Genomic DNA, 19,722 nt, shown 5'->3' on the forward strand with positions numbered 1-19,722 from the left:
ATCGTCTCACGTTTCCTCATTTTTCCTCCGGTGATTTTCTAAAAATTCAAACGCACAAATATGGAGTTATCTAAACACTTTTTTTTTTCTCCAAAAATTGAAATCATTTTAATGTTTGTATAACAGTTTTGTTTTTTTTTTTCCAAAAATTGAGATGAATTTTCACGTTAGTCCGTTTTTTTTGTTCTGATGTGACCGCTATGTCTGTAGTAGCATCGCCTTAAAACTAGCTTCGCTATTCCAAGACAATAAAAGCAAAATGTAAACTATTTTAACGTTCACAGTTCACCGCATAGTTGTGTATAACTTCCACCTTAATCATCCATGTTTACACGTCGGGGTACGTCGCGGCGTCTTAATTGAAGACGCATGGCCTCTAACAATAACACCAGCTCGGAACCCCGAGGGCGGCTTTGTCTGCGTTTGTTTACGCTCATTATGCTACAAGTTCCGCTTTGTTAGCGTTTGGGAAGGGCTCGCGTATTGCTGTCATAACCGGATTGCGTCTCGGAATATGTTGTGTTGTTTGAGACAGGGCAAATAAAACAAATCTATTTTTTTCCCCGGCCCAGGAGCTGATTCCAGAGTTCTACTACCTCCCTGAGATGTTCGTCAACACCAACTCGTACAACCTGGGAGTGATGGAAGACGGCACGGCCGTGTCGGACGTGGAGCTGCCCCCCTGGGCCAAGACCCCCGAGGAGTTTGTGCGCCTCAATCGGCAGGTAAGCCTTCGCCGAGGAAAATAATTAGAATGAATTCAACGGTAACTCAAAACGACATTGTTATTTCCTGACGGGCTACATTGTGGGTACTTCAGCCTTCTCGGTGTCTGCGGCCACTGGGACCTGCTAACCAGCCGGTTAATATGACCAGACCCCAATCATTAATCATGCAATGTCTTTTTTTTTTTTTTTCTCGGGGGCGGGGGCGTGTCCATCTGCATGCTTTTTGTGTTCCAAAGCGCTTGCACGGTACTAAAACTTCGACCCTCGTAGCATTGTGAGAGGGACCCTCGATGATGATGGCCCGCTTTTTAATACTAGAAAGGCCAAATGATGGCAGAGGATGAGGTCGAGGTACGGCTGCGTGGGTGGACAGCCTCGGCGCGGTGACGGATCGCTGGCATTTGAGGGTGTCAGCTGGCACAGTGGCGAGAGGGATGAGCGTGGCACTGAGGAGAGACGCCAGAGTGAAGGACTTAATGGGCTCTTTGGTTCACTTTGGCTGCCAGGCGCGCTAATGGCCTCACCGCAACAAGGATTTAGTCACACACGCGTATACACACTCCAGTTCGCCGTCTTCCACTCGCGGTTATGAGCCCGAGATGATTAACAGCTAATTAAGGTCCAATCTGGAGAGGCCATTAAAAGGCTCTCAGAGTAAAGGATTGCGCGCAGTGTCGTCGTCGCCGTCGCGGCCATGCCAAACGGCAGCTTGTTTTCGTAGCCGCGAGCGCTTCTCGCCGGGTAATAAAAGTAATCCAACGTAAGTTATGACTGCTGGAACGGATACGCTGCGCGTGTCTCTTGTTATTCCTCTGTATGGAAACACACAGCAGCAAAGCGGCCATTGTTGCCTTATCAGGAGCCCCCCACGCTAGCAAGCTAAAGGGAATGCCAACGGCTAGCATCGAGAGTTGAACTTTAACCTTTAAGCAACCGCAAACATTCTGTTTTGTTATTACTTCACGTTTGATAAAGATAAAGTGGAGAAAGATCATTTAAGTACCGTATTTTCCGCACTATAAGGCGCACCTTCAATGAATGGCCCATTTTAAAACTTTGTCCATATATAAGGCGCACCGGACTATAAGGCCCACCATTTATGCAATCACAATATAATAACTTGAAATAGTGAAAACAATAACAATATATCAATAATGTTAATATCACACAACGCACAAAATAAACATGTAAAGCTTACTTTAATAAGTACAAAACAAAACAGTCAGATAGATCAGTAAACTTAAAAAGGTAAAGTTCCATCCGTCCATCATTCTCTATTTGGTCCATATATAAGGCGCACCGGACTATAAGGCGCACTGTCGGCTTTTGCGAAAATTTGAAGTTTTTAGGTGCGCCTTATAGTCCGGAAAATACGGTATGTATTTGTAATTTATTTCTGGGTCATTTAAACCAGACACTGATTGATAATAATTCCATTGTGCTCTTGTCCTGGTGCTGACAGACCAACAAACCGCACACAGGGTACAAATACGCCAGGGTATTGCAATATAAATTGCACGCTTTGTAAATCTTGCCTTGCGCCTTCGGAAGGAGAGCCTTTCGCTGGTGTTGAAGGGTCAAGACAAGTGAGTGATGGCTCTGACGCTGAGGAGCTTTCCCTCATCTGTACGTACCTGAGTATCGAAAGCGTATTTCCTATCCTCTGTGAATTCATCTCAGTCTTGGAACGATGTTTCTCCTTTGGGGGGGCATTCGGTGCACCTCACAGCTGTTGAAAACCGCAAAAAACGTTCTGAAGCGTCACGGGACGCACGTCCTATTAATATGACGCAAAGCACATTTCCATACTTTTAAATGGCAGCCCTGTCCCACCACCAAACGTCTGTGGGTTCAATTCTCACTCGTTGTCGACGTGAGTGTGAAAGGTTGTCTGTCCGTGATCGACTGGAAACCAATCCAGGTTTGATGTACATTTACTGTCAACTCTCTCTAAATATGAAGGAGAAAAAAGATGAGACTGTTTAAGTGGGCCTAGTTTTTTTCTTTCCACAGAAAGTGAAAGTAGCTCCCGCATTTCTTCCCACACTTCCCCGAGCAGCGCTCGCTCACAGCGGCGGCCTTCCATAATGAAGCGTCATGTGACATCTGTTTACGTTGCTCTTTTATCCAAGCCTGCGCATAAATGTCATTCCCGGCAGTTTCTCGGCGCTCCCCACGTGTGCGCTGAGGTAAACCACCGCAAGACGTACTTACGCGCTGACGGAGTGAGTGAGTGTCAGTCGCCCTCCCCGTTAGCTTCAGATTACTGCGCTTCGCCACAGCGCGATGGGAACGGGCCGGCGTGGCGAGGCGCTGGCCGTGCTCTGGCTAATGTCAGACGGCGCTCGCCGGAGGAGGATCGTCCGACGGCAGGGGAGGACATGTTTACCGCCTTTTACGAGCCCCCTCCACCTCCCCCTTCCCGATATTTCACTCGTCTTCTGCGGTGACATCACGGAGGGAGAGCCTGAGAAATGCGCTGATCTACTGCCGCTGACATGCCGGCTCGCTAATGTTGTCCTTCTCTTCAATCCTCCCAGATAAACTCCTTTCTTCTTCTTCTCTTACGTCTTTGTCCTTATCTGGACGTCTGTTCAACGGACAAGTCGCGTTAGTGGCTTCTGTTGAACTTTTTAGTCCGTCAAGAACGTCAAAGGTGGAAGCTAAGCGGTAGCTGGAGTGTTAGCACAGTTTAGCGACAGAATGAAGTTTGGAAAAGGAGAAATATGCTGTTGCAATTTTGGCTATGCCGCCTCCATGAGATCATGACTCTCAAATGTTGATATAGTTTGTTGGAGACGTATAAAATCGGTGTTGGTTAGCGCCAAACTCGAGTCACTGCCGTTGGTTCGGCCCATTTACTTCCCAATCAGCGATGTTTACCTTCTTGCCCTTTGCCGTTAATTGGACCACTTAGCTCACCCTGTCCTGACGCGACGTCTTTGTTTTGACGAGATACCGGCCCAATCACCGCTCATTGGGATTCTTTTCCTCGTGAGGCTTGAGCCAGTGGAAGGTTTCAGGTTTCAGTTTGCCGCCGTTGACCCACCGCCACAACTCTTGCAGTTGTGACCCGTCTAATTAGCTAAGCGGGTTGGAAGGTGACCCGAAGACCCAATCCGCCGTCCTCGCATGCGAAGAACGGAAACAACCGCTTCGAGGTTCTCCCTCCTTACGTCCGTGTCCAGGCGGGCCCCTCGGTCCAGGCTTCTCGGTTGACAGTCGGCTTCTCATTTACAGCGACTTAATAAGGCCTTTAATCAGAGCGCTTGTCAACCTTCGGGCCGGGGCGAGTCCACGGAGTTGATCCCGAAGATCGGATTTCTGGAAGAAATAGCAGAAAGGTGGGGGGTGAGGAAATATGAAGGAAAAGTTAAAAGGGGCCGGTTGTACTTAAAAGTGAGAAATGATTTGAATTTAAGTACAGTGTACTTTTGTAAACTCATCTTTTGTTATTTACGGAATGTGTAATCGGTTTATAATTGTTTCTTTTTGCTCTTTTTCTATTTGACAGTCCTTCGGCCTTAATGACTCGCCTTCTAAAGATAAATCCCACTGGGCAAAGCCACAAACCACAATGAGGCTCAGAAACATCACACAAAGATCCTTTGGTGGCCTTTCAGACTTTTCGAGAAGGAAAATAAGGATCACGGTCTCTCATAACAGAAAGAAAAAACAAAGCCTTCTAAGTTTTTGAGATCATGATCAAGAAAAACTAAGTGTCAGCCAGCTGCTTAACTGGTCACTTAGTATCTTGGCATCTATGGGAAGGATCTCGTGTCTTGAGAAAAAAAAAATGAAAATATGGTGTCTGTAAAGTGTCGGCCTTTGACAGCGACTCAGTCAAAGTGTCCGTCTGCAGACGTCTCTTGGGTTTTCTTTTTTGGGTCGAGTCTTTTTTTTTTTTTGGGTCCGGCGACATGCTTTATGTTTCAAAGGGGAAAATAATTCGAGTAATCTGACACAGTCTGGGCATGTTCGTTTTTTGGGTGTATTTTCATTGGCATTTGGGAGACGGCCCTGTTCCGCGACTGGAAGGAAAAAACACTTGAGATTTTGAAAAAAGATATGACTGATCTAAAGAGCAGGGGTCTTCAATACGAGGAGCCCGAACCCGGGTTGACCCAGAGAAATTGAACTCTTGAAATTCTTTGTCTTCCTTTTTCATGGGCCAAGTAAAGTGCCATTTTGAAAGCCATTCAACCTAAAGACACAAAGTCGGCCATTTTGGTTTCAAGTGGCCATTTTGTCTCTGTGGGATTTTCAAACAAATTCAGCCTTCAAAGCCGGTTTACCCGAGCAACAACATTTCTTTCTTTTATTCGGCAGTTGGTTCTAACCTATGAACTGCCGGATATGACCAAATGTTTCGCAATTAATGAGCTCATGCATACGCTGTATATTGATGTTTGTTTGCGAAGGCAATCGCCCCGCTGATGACAAATTCGATTCCCATCCGTGCACTTTGTCAAATATGAAACAATAGTAAAGTGGGATCGCGGCGACTTCCGACGCCCCCTCGGCCCCTTTCATAATTTACATAAAGGCTGCTAAATTATTCATTAATTATCTCAGCGGCCCCTGCGGATGAGGGTGGCACACAAACTGGATGCTAATTGGCCCATCAATAATCCCGCCTGCTTTCTGGTGAAGGGGCCACTCCATCCCACCTCAGGAATCCGCTATCTGGCCCAGACCTTCTGCTCCTTCAACCTGGCACACACTCGAACCTTATCTTCATTTGCTGCGCAATACTTTCGACGAAACAATTCCTCTTTTTTGGCTTTCTTTCTAACTTTGAGAAGCGTAAATCGATTAAGCTACGGTTAAAAAAAAATGGAGTGTAAAGTGGATTACATTAAGCATTCCCGTCTCGTATTAAGAATTACTTTAAGGAATTTCTTTTCAACTAGTTCTTGAAAGTGATTTAAAAACAAAATAGCGCACACACTTAAAAAAATAAATAAGTTGCTCTCCTCTTTTCTCCCCGCGGTTTCTTATGTGATTGCGAGCAAGTAATTAAGAGATTGGGGACGAATTAGCGACGGAATGAGCTGTCACAAAGTCACATTTAAGTGAGGGATGCGCTGCGGCTTGGCCGTAAAAATTTAAATGATATAAATTGCCGTTTAAGTGCAACGCCGGCTAATGTTTTGCCGCAAATTAATGTGACACAAGGCAGCAATGACAATCAAGGGCTGTCTCATTCTAATTTGGTCGTGCTTAGAGGGGCTTTTGTGGCGCCGACAGCTTTACACAAATTAACACAATTGCCTTCTTTTTACGAGGACCGCCATAAATGTTTTTTTCCCCTCCTTGGCTGGCTAATGAGGAGGCAAAGCGGCAAACGTCTCGCTGTTTTGCGGCGCGCTCGGTAAAGGCGAGAACAAAGAGGGCCGCCTCGCAATGCCTCCCTAATGAACGACAAGAGTTCCTTTAATGGGACGAGGCCCCCGCTTATGATCAGATATGGGCGCGTGGTGCTTTTTGCTCGTTAGAGAAATTATTGGCAGGTTGCGCGGCAGGAGCGGTTCACCGGCGCTCTCCGAGGACTTGACGACATTTAAGGAATTACCGCTCGTCGCTAATGACATGATCAACGTGTTTGGTGCGCATCTGTCGCGTCATCATCGCAATCCCATCAAGACGCGTGCGGTGAAACCGTCTTGATTTCACTTCCGGAATGAAATATAGAGAAACCAAACACATTAAAAACATTTAAACTGATTAAAAAAACACTTTTTAACGTCCCCTTAAGTGCTTGTTTTCACACAAATCATCCAAACAAGAGGCCAAGAGTGCTCGCTTCAAGCTAACGGCCACGCTAAGTCAAAGTAAATTCTAAAACTGACACTCAAATCAGTAGGGAAATAATTCTTGTATATTTAAACATCAAACCAAACCAAATAATTCCATCTGATGCCAGTCTGCTTGCGTAATGCTAACCTAGCGTAATGCTAACCTAAACAGCTGCACGTGTTTGAGATCTGCCAATGTCGCCTTGCAGGCTCTGGAGAGCGAGTTTGTGTCATGCCAGCTGCACCAGTGGATCGACCTGATCTTCGGCTACAGACAGCAGGGACCCGAGGCCGCCCGAGCCCTCAACGTCTTCTACTATCTCACCTACGAAGGCGCCGTCAACCTCAGCTCCATCACCGACCCCATGCTGAGAGAGGTGAGGCCCTATTTATTCCCCACCATGTGTTTTGTAAATTAAAATATTCACGTTTTGGATGAAAAGAAAAATATCAACTCGGGTCAGAAGGTACGCCAGCCAAGTAACCTTCCTTGATAAAGTCTTGGGTTACAATCTGTAGAAGATCCCGCTGAGTCAGTGGCATTAGAGCAAATGGATGCACAATGTGATTATTATAAAAGCATGTGTCCCTTCGCTGCGTCGGAACTTCATGGAGATGCCATTAGTTGCACCGCTAAACGGGTTGCAAGCATGAACAATGCGAGATTCGCTGAGCCAAGCACTCTGCCACCCAGTCTTCCTCTCCAGCGGCTTCCGTGGCGCTCATTCATTATTCATGGCCTGCGTTCCAAGTCCGAAAGCGAAGCACACCAAACGCTGAAAGAAAAAAAAAAGTTTACCAATCCGATGCGAGTTAAAAAGGTGGCGTGCCGGCAGCCGGCAAATCATCTTGCGGGCATGGTTAGCTCTTTTTGGTGGGATGGGGAATCTTTGTAAAATATTCCTTCAACCCGGAGAACCTTTTTATGCAAACATATTTACAGAATTAAAATATGGACCGAACCCCACCGCGAACAGCAAAAAATGGTTTATGGATTATTTATAAATAAATATATAATGCATTTAAATGGGTTGTTAGTGCCGTAATAACTTCACCTAACATCGTGTTTAACGTTCCCAAAATTGTAAAGGTTAACCGATTATCAGAAAAAGCTAGGCAAATTATATTTAGCACAATTACATTTGCAATTGCACTAAAGCAGCACGACTAATAATTCAAGCGACGCTCTTTTTGAGCAAGATGCAGATGGGTTTGCGGCTTTACAAGGAGATGGCGCACGTCTTCAGATGCCCTTCATGCTCAGTGAGTGCAGCTTCACGGGCACCAGGGGTGCATCGTTGATTTATCACCTCATTCACCCTAATTCCCATCCAGATGTGCTTTGGCCTTATAGCGCCCCCCCCACACACACACACAGGCATGCAGATTCATGACCGTGCCGTGGCGGTCATTTGCACACACACACACACATGCACGGTCCAAGCCCATTACACACACTTTTGGTTTACACACAGTCCCCGGTAATGGATGAGTGCTTCTTCATTATTTTTGCGGATCATAAATACATGCACACACGTTTGAGGTAGCGACAAGCGGCTGGTGCGTGTTATTTAGTCGGAAAAGAGCTTGGGCGTCAGATGGTGGTGTTAGCATACTTTCAGATAGCCCTCTGTTTTTTTTTTCTCTTTTTTTGCTTTGGTCAAACATTTTGCCAAAAATTTATTTCATATTTCAATCATTTTCTTTTATTTTTTCATTATGTTTCGAATTTTTTTTTTTACCCATTTCAAAAGTTAGCCCAGTCTTGGCCTAGCCCAGTCTTGGCCTAGCACGTCTCTGCGAGCCTTCACGTGTCACTTTTTCGTCCTTAGCCTGAGCGCCTTAATTAGTAAAATAAACGCACAGCTTGTCGGGCCGGCCCAACCTTGCGCTCTTAAGCTCGACCTTACGGGCGGAAGCGGCGTCGCGGGGGCCTGCGCCTTGTCAAACAGGCAGCAAAGGGCGGGTCGGCCGTTACCCGACCGACGACAAGCTAGCTTTGCGCCCCGCTTGCGGTTTCTCTCCGAGGCTGGTCTTTGTCACGGCGACGAGACACACATTTGTGTTTGCTAGGAAGAAGTAGTTGACCGAGGAAGTGGCTCGCGTGATCCCGGTGGCTCCGTTTGGTTTGGCTCTGTTTTTTTTTTTGCCTGCTGCCAGGTCCCATCTGGCCCAATTCAAACACAAGGACGTTTGGTGATGCCTTGATTGCGTAAGCTAGTCAAAGATGCAAAAAGTTCCTCGGAGAGACAGAAATGTTTTTAAAGTCACATCGGTCCTCATCGAGATACACACACACACACACTCTCGATTGGCTCATACACTTGCATGTTTATAAACGCATGGACATAAACGGACAGGATTGTGTGTGTTTTCCATCGCTCATGGAGTTTGGAATATCTCAGCACGGTTTAGGGAATGTTGCCGAGACCGCTGCAGAAGCATGATTACTTCCTGTCGTGCCTCTGCTTCGAGTCTGTGCGCACACACACACACACACACACGCACGCATTAATGCACATCTGTGTTGCCTCTGACCAAATAAAGAGAAGCACGCAGTCGATGATGTCGCCTTCTCACGGCCGCGCAGGGCTTCCCCCTCTTTCGCTCGTGATTACGGGAAAATCCTGCAATTGCGCACACTCGGCGGAATTCGGCAGGGTTGCAGGGAAATTAAAAAAATATATATACCTCGGGTTGTTTGTTTAGTCTTTGGGTAGTTTACAGTAAATCTCACTGTTTGATGAAGTCATATTTAGCAGCAGTCTGGCAGCCCATGTCTGAGGCGAGAGCAGAATGGCCACAGGCCCTCAAGTGAAAGGCAGTCGTACATTTTATCTTGGTTATTCAAAATATTTAAATATAAAAGTAGTTTTAGTTAGCTTTTAGTCATTTGCTTTTTTTAAATTTAAAAAACGTACTCGGGTTGAGTTGAAATAATTTTCCCTTTTTTAAATTACAATTATAATGATAATCGCAAAGTCAGTTAAACAAATTAGCACTATGTGATTTTAAGGTTCTTTTATTTGTTATTGTCATTTATTAATGATCAAACTTTAAATTAGCTTTAAGTATTTGTGAAATGTAATGATTCATGTTTCTTGATTTAATGAGTAAAATAAAAATGAAATTAAATAATAATGAAATCACAACTTCATTTATGATTAAAAATAACATTTAAGATGTTTCTAAATTTTTTAAAGTTTTTAAATTATTTTTTAAATCAATGAAAAGTATAAAAAATAAATTAGAAGTATAAGACAATAATATAGAACAAAATCAAATCATACTTATGACATCATCCAAAAGAGACCATAATAAATCGCATTGCCAATAAACTAAATTGTAGCTTGTGACTTTCTCCATTTACACGCAAATATTCAAATCATAAAAAAAAAATTGGTCTGAATCTATATTTATTTATTTCTCACTTGAAATCCCCCATCTTTTTATTCCCCTTTGTGTTGTTGGCCCAGATTAGCATAAATTTGTCATGTTTGACACGCCGATCCGTCTTGTCGAGTGGCAGCGTAAATCAAGCGACCACGTCGGCGGCGTCAAAGGGCGTCGCCGCCATTTAAATGTATAGAATATAGAGAAGCCTCATCAGACACGGGCCAGCGCCCTCAAAAGAGATTGGCCTCGGCGACGGGGCCCCCGAGTCCCCGCCGCATAATCACCTGCGCGTGAGACGGGAACGCGCTGACCTGCGGCGGAGACCTCGTAAACGTCACCGCAATCGAGAGTCGCTTCCACGCATTGCAGTGATTCTGCTTTTGAATTTGAAATTGAGCGCCCGCCATGATGATGTCCAGAAGCCGCTGGGCCGGCGTCGACTCTGACATTTATGGTCCTATACCTCTTCATTAGCGCCACCTAAGCAGCCTGCACGCCGCCGCCCTCCGCTTTCCCACGCGTGGAGGATGAAATTGATGTGTGTGTAGCGAAAATGCTGACCGCCGTGTCTTTCCAGGCTGTCGAGTCTCAAATCCAAAGTTTCGGGCAGACCCCCTGCCAGCTGCTCATCGAACCGCACACACCCCGAAGCTCGGCTATGCAAGTGGTAAGTGTGTTTGCGCCAATAACGAAAACTTCTTTGGCTCGACTGGATTTACTTCTTTTCTTTATTATGCTTCCAAATGCTGTGAAAGAAATTTTCACAAAGAAAGCCTTTCACTGGTCTGGTTTTTCTTATTACCGTAATTTTCGGACTATAAGTCGCACCGGAGTATAAATCGCACCAGCCATAAAATGCCCAAAAAAAGTAAAAAAAACAAACAAATATATGTATATATATGTATATGTAAGTCGCTCCTGAGTATAAGTCTCCCCCCCACCCAAACTATGAAAAACGGTACATCAGCAATAGATGCAGCATGTAACGTACGTCAAGAGGGTCGAATTAAAATTTCAAACGTGGGAAAGCAGTCACGGTACGTCAAAACGATGATGAAGTGGATCTAACTTGCCTTTTACTGGTCTTTTCCCACCTTGCCAATTTCCCACCGCCCGAGTTGCAACACAGCAGCAAAAAAAAAAAAAAGCGTCAAGTGCGGCCGCCTTTTAAGGGCCAAAAATGGGGCCGGCTGCCTATGATGGGCCCCGAACCCCCTTGAGTCCTTATTAGCGCGGTGTCCCTGTGGTGCTGACAGCTGCCCGCCGACCACCACAAACACACACACACACGTCACACTCAGCGCTTCACACAAGAGCTAATTCAAAGGAGATGTTTGCAAAGTCAAGATTGTTTCCCTTCTCGAGTCTTTTAACCTGGCCCCTTTGAGTGTGTTGTAAAGAGTGTCGGCATGTGAGCGCTGGCTAATGGCGCTGTCAGTGGGCCTGCTTGGCTATCAGGCGCATCAAGTGGATTTTCTTTCATGTTCAACACGGATCTAGGTCCTCCTGGCGAGGGAGCTAAATGCTGCTTCAAACCAAAATGGCCGACCGACTTCCTGTGTGATTTGACCCTTTGACCCAATTCAAAGTTTTGTTTCTTGCTGGCTATTTCTATCCTATCCTAACGCTCTTTCTTTTTCTCTTTTTCTCCCTAAAAACGACATTTTCCATTGTCATCATACCCGCATGTCGCCACCCTCCCTCTGTTTTGTTGGGGGGGCGGGCGGGGGCCACCTGAACAGTATCTTCTCCTGCAGACGCCCATGATGTTCACGGAGCAGATGCAGCAGGACGTCATCATGGTGCTCAAGTTCCCGTCCAACTCGCCCGTGAGCCACGTGGCCGCCAACACGCAGCCGGGCCAGGCGGCGCCCGCCGTTATCACCGTCACCGCCAGCCGCGTCTTCGCCGTCAACAAGTGGCACGGCCTGACAGGTCAGACGCCCACATGTCTTGCTTTGAGATATTTATATTTGATTTATTTCCACATTCCAACAATATTTTTTTGATTGAGTTGCCAGTCGTTTCCATTGTTGTCTTTATCGATTACCGGGATTCCCGCCGCCATCGTCGTTCCCAAGCTCTGCGACCGCGGAATAATTCTTGGCCGTCCTCCCGTTCATCTTCTCGCGGCGAGGTGAAGGATGACCTTTGATTTAGCCGACAGTTGAGTGCGTGCAAATGGATCAAATGTGACACTCCTAGCAGCCTTCATTTGGCCAAACGTCCACCTCCACGCATCAGCTGAGACGGACGGATTCCTTCCCACACTGCGAGAAGAATATCAAATTTGATATTCCGAAATTTGTGAAAGTGAAGGCTAATCCGATGAAGTCAAGCGGCCCGTTTGGCATCTGACCTAACTAATAATGTCTCGTTTCCCTTCCAGGTCATCCCAGTTCGACGGCGCAGCAGCCGGCGGAGCAGCAGTACCAACTTCCTGTGGAAATCGACCCTCTCGTCGGTATGCTTGCCTTTTTTTTTTTCTCTCTTCTCAAAATCGCCAACGCCGCACGAGCTCATACGTGCATGAAATGATTTTCACGAGCGCAGACGCTCGTCTTTGCGTGATATAGGCCCCGCTCTCGCCCGTGCGCCGCCATTTGCATGCAAATTGGAATGCAATGAGCTGTGGCCTCAGCCTGGCATTTCATCATCAAGCACCGCCACCGTCCTTTCTCCTTTTCCATAACCCCCCCCTTCCCCCTTCCAATGCATCCTCTTTGCTTTAATTTGGGCGCCGGGAAAAGGACGCGTGTCAGCCGCAATGAATACGAATGCGGTAATAATGCGTGATTGAGAACGCGCCCACGACGGGCTGTCAGGACAAATATGGCCGCCTCTCATCCTTCACGACTTGTTGATGATGAGGAGGAGGAGCGGTAGAGATGGGCCGCAATCATGTGTGGGAGACTCTCCTCACATTGCGGACACGCATCAGTCACTTTATTAGGGACACCTTTGCCATCTCTCTCAAGAGCTGTATTGAAATTCATGTCTTCATTTTTGATTGACGGCATCTGAAGGGCTCTTCGTTTAATAACGTAGTGAACCCGGCTTTATTGCATGGAAGAAGTTCCAGTCGATATATAAAGATATGTATTTATTTTTAAATAGCTTTTGAACTCCCACATGCCTTTTAATCTCATCAACACACTTTTTAAATGCTGAAATCAAATGCATCCAGAAATAATGTGAACTTTATCGAGAAGTGCAATGTTCCCAAAAAAAAGTCACGCTAAAACGTTAGCAAAATGGTTCAAGTCTGCTTATCAGCATTTACACATGGCGCATTCCGAAAAGCGGCCCTGCGAATCCTCACAACCGTCAAGCCTTCGCCACAGGTGCCGCTGGCCTTTCTCACTTTTTTGGAGGCGCTCCTGACACCTGCTCTCTCGTGTTTTTTTGACACCCCCACATTCCAAATGGACTCATCCTTCACATAATATAAACCCAAAGATTCCTTTTAAGGATGAGAGCGTGTCAGCAAAGTGCGAGAAGTGAAGTCCGCGTCGTTACTCAGCCTCTCGGCGCCCGGGCTGCAAAACCTCGACTATAGCATAAAGTTCATTGGCTAATGTTTTTCCGTTGAGAGGAACTGTGACACAACGCCATTGCGAAACAACTGCCCAACCACGGTTTCCTCAAGCAGCTCAGAGCTCTGGACTTCACTTTGCAAGAACAGAAATAGAGACTAAAAGAACAAATGACAGAAGATCCAATGTCTTAAATTAGGATCATATTTGAGAAGAATTTAATTTTCAATTTATTGATTCACATGAAAAGCACAACAAAACCCTTAACACTAATAAAAACGAAGCAACTCGCCCTGAATATGAATTAAAACCAATTACAGTTAAAAGAAATCACAACTAAAAACAAAATAAACATCAAGTATAATGCAAAATACAAAACTATGATCATGCCGAGGCCGGTTAACTCTATTTTCAAATTAATTTCTAAAGTTAAAACACTGTAGTAAAAGAAAGGAGTTCAGCATCGCAATCAAAAGGTACATACAATAGAATCATGATTGATGCATAAAGTCTGTTCAAATTCTTTTTGTTCAACTTCATGGATCCTTGCTCATCTCCCCAACACACTCGGAATTCTCAATAGAGACTTTTTGCCAACTGACTGAGGGTTAGGTGTGGGTACCTGTGTGCTTGATGAAGCTTACCCTGAAAGAGAATGCTTGACCACAAAGTGAGCATGTAAAAGGTTTTTCGCCAGTGTGGATTCGTGTATGATTTTTCAAGGTTGACTTGAGAGAAAATCTTTTGCCACAAACCGAGCATGAAAAAGGTTTCTCGCCAGTGTGAGTTCTTGTATGAAGTTTTAAGCTTGCCTTCTCTGAAAATCTTTTCCCACAATCTGAGCATGAAAAAGGTTTCTCACCAGTGTGGATTGTTGTATGAATTGTCAAGCTTACCTTATGTGAAAATCTTTTGTCACAAACTGAGCATGTAAAAGGTTTTTCGCCAGTGTGGATTCTTGTATGAATTTTCAAGTTTGACTTCAGTGAAAATCTTTTGCCACAAACCGAGCATGAAAAAGGTTTCTCACCAGTGTGGGTTCTTATGTGGCTTTTTAACTTTGGCTTTTGAGAAAATCCTTTGCCACAAACTGAGCATGAAAAAGGTTTCTCGCCAGTGTGAGTTCTTGTATGAACTTTTAAGCTTTCCTTCAGTGAAAATCTTTTCCCACAATCTGAGCATGAAAAAGGTTTCTCACCAGTGTGGGTTCTTGTATGAACTTTTAACTTTTCCTTTCGTGAAAATCTTTTCCCACAATCTGAGCATGAAAAAGGTTTCTCACCAGTGTGGATTCTTGTATGAATTTTTAAGGTTTTCTTCATTGAAAATCTTTGCCCACAAACTGAGCATGAAAAAGGTTTCTCGCCAGTGTGGGTTCTTGTGTGCCTTTTTAACCTTTCCTTTTGTGAAAATCTTTTGCCACAAACTGAGCATGAAAAAAGTTTCTCACCAGTGTGGATTGTTGTATGACTTGTCAAGCTTCCCTTCTCTGAAAATCTTTTGCCACAATCTGAGCATGAAAAAGGTTTCTCGCCAGTGTGGGTTCTTATGTGGCTTTTTAAACTTTCCTTTCGTGAAAATCCTTTGCCACAATCTGAGCATGAAAAAGGTTTCTCACCAGTGTGGGTTCTTGTGTGGGTTTTTAAATTAGCATTCACAGAGAATGTTTGGCCGCAAACTGAGCAGGAATAAGGTTTCTCACCAGTGTGGATTCGTGTATGAAATTTTAAGCTTTCCTTCGCTGAAAATCTTTTCCCACAATCTGAGCATGAAAAGGGTTTCTCGCCAGTGTGAGTGCTTGAGTGCTTTGTTAAGGTTCTCTTCTGACAGAATATTTGGCCACAAAGTGAGCAGGAAAACTTCTTCTTTGTGTGTTCTTTCAAACCTTCGCTATTAGCATGAAACAATCCACACTGGGAACATTGCCAGTGTTTGTTTTGAGACTCGGCAGGAGCAGGAACATGTGACGACACGTCATGACTCTCTGATGGTGGAGCTGCTTGTGATCCTCCACAGTCGTCTCCATCACCTTCTCTGATCATCTGTTGATAGGGGAAACGTAATTTCGATTTCTTTGTGTGTCTTGGCATGAAGAGATTGACAATAAAGCAGACTTTGAGACTTGAGCTGCAGCTTGGAGGCTCCGCCCCTTTGCTCACCTCATGTTGACCCTCTTCTAAACTCTTGAAAGGGACACCAGTCAATGGCATCTTGCAGGCCTCCTCCTCCTTTTTCACATCGTAGGTGTCTTCTCCCTCTGTTTTAATGTCGCAGGAGTCCTCTCCCTCCTCTTTATTACAAGGCTGCTCCAGTTCTTTCTCCTCTTTTATGGTGCAAAGAAACTTCTGCTCCATTAGTTCATTGAAGCGATGGAGCTCTTTGCCCGCACCTTCCTCTTTAAGGTGAGGTCGCTCTGGCTCCTCCTGCTGCTTAGGATGGATAGCTTCACTGATGTCTGCAAAGCAAGACAAACACACATCATATCAATGTATATTAACAATGAAAGTTACAGTTGGAGAAACGGGTCAAACCTGTACAAGGACTTCACATGATTTTGATAGGATTCCACGAAAAAGGATTCATAATAGAAAATCGTTTTTTTCCCCTCAGTAAGACGTGGACTAACCTGCTCTGCGTAACACAACATAAGGCTGCGGCCAAAGAGCTTCCGGTCGTTGACGACTACCGTCCTTTTCCTCCACGTACTTTGCTGCTGTCCTTGCAAACATTTTCTCACGAGGAGAACTAACGAGAACGCTAATGAATGCAGGAGCCGACAGGAGCTCCACCATCTAATTATTTCAACAATCACAACAACTTTTTCAACGATTTCTCCCACTTCACTAGGAATTACTAACAGAATGAAAATAGAAGGCGTAGATTGGGGTCAAATGAACTTGCGTTGTTGACAACGTGAACGTAAAGCGACGCGAAACGACATTTCATGGAGATCGGACCAGTTTTTGCAAATGTGTGTTATTCTTCTGGTAGAGTGCACAAAGGCATTGAGATTTAAAATCGGGAGCAGGCCTCCCTGCAATCATCACAACTAATCCTCCATTTTGAGTATTTCCACAAGCAGCGTGGCGCACTTGTGTAGTGTAACCAAGCAGTACTACAAATAACGGTGATAACTTAGGTCCAGAGTCGTAACCTACCTCTTTCGTCGTTGTAGTGTAGCTAATGTTTGCGATTCCTCACGTAAGTTGCAGCCGAATACAAGGCGATTAGCTTCTGTTTCAGTGTTTAAATCAGTGGTTCCCAAAGTGGGCGGTACCAAAGTGTAAAGATCTGGGGGGGGGGGGAAGGAAGGAGCGGTAGGGGGGCGGAAGTCAGAAGTTTGAACGTTTGTTTGACGGTTTGTACACAACACGTGCAGCAAGACGAGTCAGTGGAGGACGACGCATCAGGGTCCGGTTACGACACGCCGGTTACCAAATTACTGACCGCGGGGATCAACGACTTCTTCTTAGTGAGTTCCAGCCTGATGTTGAGAAGCTTATGTCCCTGCACCAAGCACATCCATCCCATTAATATTACAAACACACATTTGTGTTTAACCTTTCTCTTTTCAAATTGCAGCATACCAAATATCAAGAAAGAGGTGTTTGTTTCCATATGTGTCTGGGGGGGGGTTAGGGTTAGGGTTCCGGATGTCGGCGTGGTTGATCTTTTCTTTCTTGAATCGCCGTGACAACAAACTAAATTTCAACCTCCTCGGAATGTGACCCTCATTCGTGTATACTTTTATTGCTGTAATGATCAGGTAGTCATCTTTGTGTATTGCGCTCGATAGCAAATTTAGCTAAAGCGTTCAAATAGCTAAGTGAGGCGAGCCGCGGGGCTAGCAAGGATGCTAATGCGCTAAAGATACAATATGGACAGAAAAGTGATTCGATGTGGAACTATGAATGTTGATGGATTTTGCGTCCTCCTCCTCAGCCAGCAACATGGGCAGCCACCGGCGGCAGATCTCGGACCTCCTGGACCAGAGCATCCAGATCAGCTCGCAGTGTTTTATCGTGACAGCCGACAATCGCTTCATCCTGCTCTGCGGCTTCTGGGATAAGAGCTTCCGCGTCTACTCCACCGACACAGGTAGGCTGACTCAAACGCCGCGGCAAAATGGCGCGAATGTGCTCTCTAGCGCCATCCTCAGGTCACACCCAGCAGCGCGGAATGATCACGCACAAGACGTGCGCCTTTTGATTTGATCTTTTATTCAAACTAACCGAATGTTTTGCTGACCTCATTTCGGTGAACCGGATCGTTTTTCATCCTTGCACATGTAGTGCGTTCCATCGAGCGCCGCTCCTAATCTTTTGCCTACCGTTGCTTCTGGCCAATACAGCCATCAGGAATGAGGTCAGGGGTCCTAAATGAAACTGTCCCGGCCGGGCTTCATCTCTTCTTCTACTTGTTTGCACTCGCAATCCTCCGCAAAGCGCCTCGGAATCAATTTCAGCAGGCCATGCTCCCCCTCCTCGCATTTTTAATAGAGGTGGCGTGTGCGTGAGGATGGCTCTATTGTGCGACTGCCACGGGGGTGTACAAGTGGAACACAGTTTAATCGCACACGCTCAACAGCTGACGCCAAAAGGGGAACCCCCCACCCCCCTACGTGTTCCACAACAGGAGGGTTAACAATTACACAGAGCTGATTGCTACATGGAGGCTCCCGCATTCAATCTCGCCTGTGTGTGTGTGCGTCTGCGGGTGTTTGTGTGTCAGTGAGAGTGAGTGAGTGAAGTATGAGTGAGAGAGAGCAAGTGTCTAAAGTGTGTGCGTTCAATGGCGTCACCTTGGTGTTTATCAAGATGTCAAACATTTTATCTGCTTGCTTTCAAGGCCGCCCTCTTTAATAACGCTCGTCTTTTCACGCTGATACGACTCAATTAGGCAGACTTATTTTTTTTTAGGCCGGCGCAAATGTCAAGAGAGAGTTTGACGGGCCGAGGTCGCCCGTAATGAGGATTAGACGGCGGAGCCGCGGTCGATGGAGGGGTCTGAAATCTGACAGCAATTAGCCCCTCGCTCGCTCGCTCGCACGCGCAGACGCGGGACAAATATTTATTCTCGCGCAAGTCGGAGCGCTCGTGTTGACGTAGCGCAGCGAGCAGACAGACCGTGACAAAGTGCAAACATAGCCGCCGTGACGTCCCGCTATTATCTCATCACGGGCTGACACTCACGTGCCGTAACATTAGGGACACCTCACTTTCGGACCCTGTCAAGGCAAAGTGTTTTCTTTGTTTTGTGCGCAGGCAAACTGACTCAGATCGTGTTCGGTCACCGCGACGTGGTGACGTGTCTGGCCCGCTCCGAGTCGTACATCGGCGGCGACTGCTACGTGCTGTCGGGCTCGCGCGACGCCACCCTGCTGCTGTGGTACTGGAACGGCAAGCTCAGCAGCATCGGCGAGAGCCCCGCCAGTAAGTGGACGACGCGACGACGAGTTCATAGGTGTCAAACTCGAGGCCCGGGGGTCAAACGCGGCCCATCACATCATTTTAGGTGGCCCGCAAAGACAAATTGTGGATGGACTTCATGTGTCAATACTAAAATTTCAAATTGGCGTCACTTTTAAAAACGACAGATATTGCTAGCAATGTCTATTACCGCAATCAAACATCGACTCCATGGAAAGAATAGCGCCATCTGGTGGGGCACTGACCTTGCTACTGAGTCCCAACTGATGTTGTGATTTGCGGTTTTTCTCTCTGTGAAGTAACAACTAGTTTCATGTGACTGGGGAGGGGAAGGGGAGGGGTGGGTGCACACAGATTGAGTTTCCGCAATGTGTGTGTGAGTGGAGTGAAAGTGAGGGCCACTTAGAGACGTTCAAAACGTGACGTTCTGGTGGGGAGAGGGAGAGGGGGGGGTCGCCGTTTGGCACATGGAAGTTCAGCACCGCCCGAGAAGAGGTGGAGGGGGGTCAGACGGTCGATAAAAGTGAAAAATGTCACTTTAGCGACTTCTCTGCAGAACATGTGGGATCATGAAAGCATAGCGCGCACGTGAATCACCCGAGGCTAGGTTGCCTGACGAACACGCAAAGTGATGTTGAATATGGATGACATCACATTTATTGAAATATCCGTGTGAATGTTTTGTTTGTATTGTTTAGTTGATATTTTTTGACATGTTCCATTATTTTCATATACTATACGCCTCATTCCAACAGACCGACCGCAGTGGCACACGCTCGGGCTCGTAACGCCTCACTTTGGCTTCACGTCTCGTCCAAGAAGCTGAACCGCTCAT

General features: G+C 46.0%; 2 protein-coding genes across 6 annotated transcripts in view; one reads left to right on the forward strand and one right to left on the reverse strand.

The window, feature by feature from the left end:
- Positions 1-19,722, forward strand: part of lrba (LPS-responsive vesicle trafficking, beach and anchor containing) — a 97,483-nt gene that overhangs the window by 73,297 nt on the left and 4,464 nt on the right. For 3 of the 5 annotated variants that reach the window (XM_061275480.1, XM_061275483.1, XM_061275481.1), the window contains 7 exons: positions 573-725; positions 6,736-6,903; positions 10,500-10,589; positions 11,665-11,857; positions 12,312-12,386; positions 17,401-17,556; positions 18,723-18,890. In XM_061275480.1, the coding sequence (XP_061131464.1) occupies positions 573-725; positions 6,736-6,903; positions 10,500-10,589; positions 11,665-11,857; positions 12,312-12,386; positions 17,401-17,556; positions 18,723-18,890 (1,003 nt within the window). The remainder of the gene's footprint in view (positions 1-572; positions 726-6,735; positions 6,904-10,499; positions 10,590-11,664; positions 11,858-12,311; positions 12,387-17,400; positions 17,557-18,722; positions 18,891-19,722) is intronic. The other 2 variants (XM_061275484.1, XM_061275485.1) reach the window with 1 other exon arrangement.
- Positions 13,649-16,771, reverse strand: LOC133152019 (gastrula zinc finger protein XlCGF57.1-like). The gene is made up of 3 exons (XM_061275510.1): positions 16,617-16,771; positions 15,618-15,913; positions 13,649-15,500 (listed from the first exon to the last, which is right to left on the reverse strand). The coding sequence occupies exons 2-3, from the start codon at positions 15,810-15,812 to the stop codon at positions 14,067-14,069; spliced, it is 1,629 nt and encodes a 542-aa protein (XP_061131494.1). The 5' UTR covers positions 15,813-15,913; positions 16,617-16,771; the 3' UTR covers positions 13,649-14,066.

The sequence above is a fragment of the Syngnathus typhle genome, linkage group LG3 (genome assembly GCF_033458585.1).
Source record: "Syngnathus typhle isolate RoL2023-S1 ecotype Sweden linkage group LG3, RoL_Styp_1.0, whole genome shotgun sequence".
Classification (NCBI taxonomy): Eukaryota; Metazoa; Chordata; class Actinopteri; order Syngnathiformes; family Syngnathidae; genus Syngnathus; species Syngnathus typhle.

Bases quoted from the DNA above. Each gene is read 5' to 3' on its own strand.
- LOC133152019 (XM_061275510.1), bottom strand. From the start codon at position 15,812: ATGGAGCAGAAGTTTCTTTGCACCATAAAAGAGGAGAAAGAACTGGAG. The intron at 15,501-15,617 runs GTGAGCAAAGGG...CCCTATCAACAG, and splicing joins TAGAAGAGGGTCAACATGAG to ATGATCAGAGAAGGTGATGG.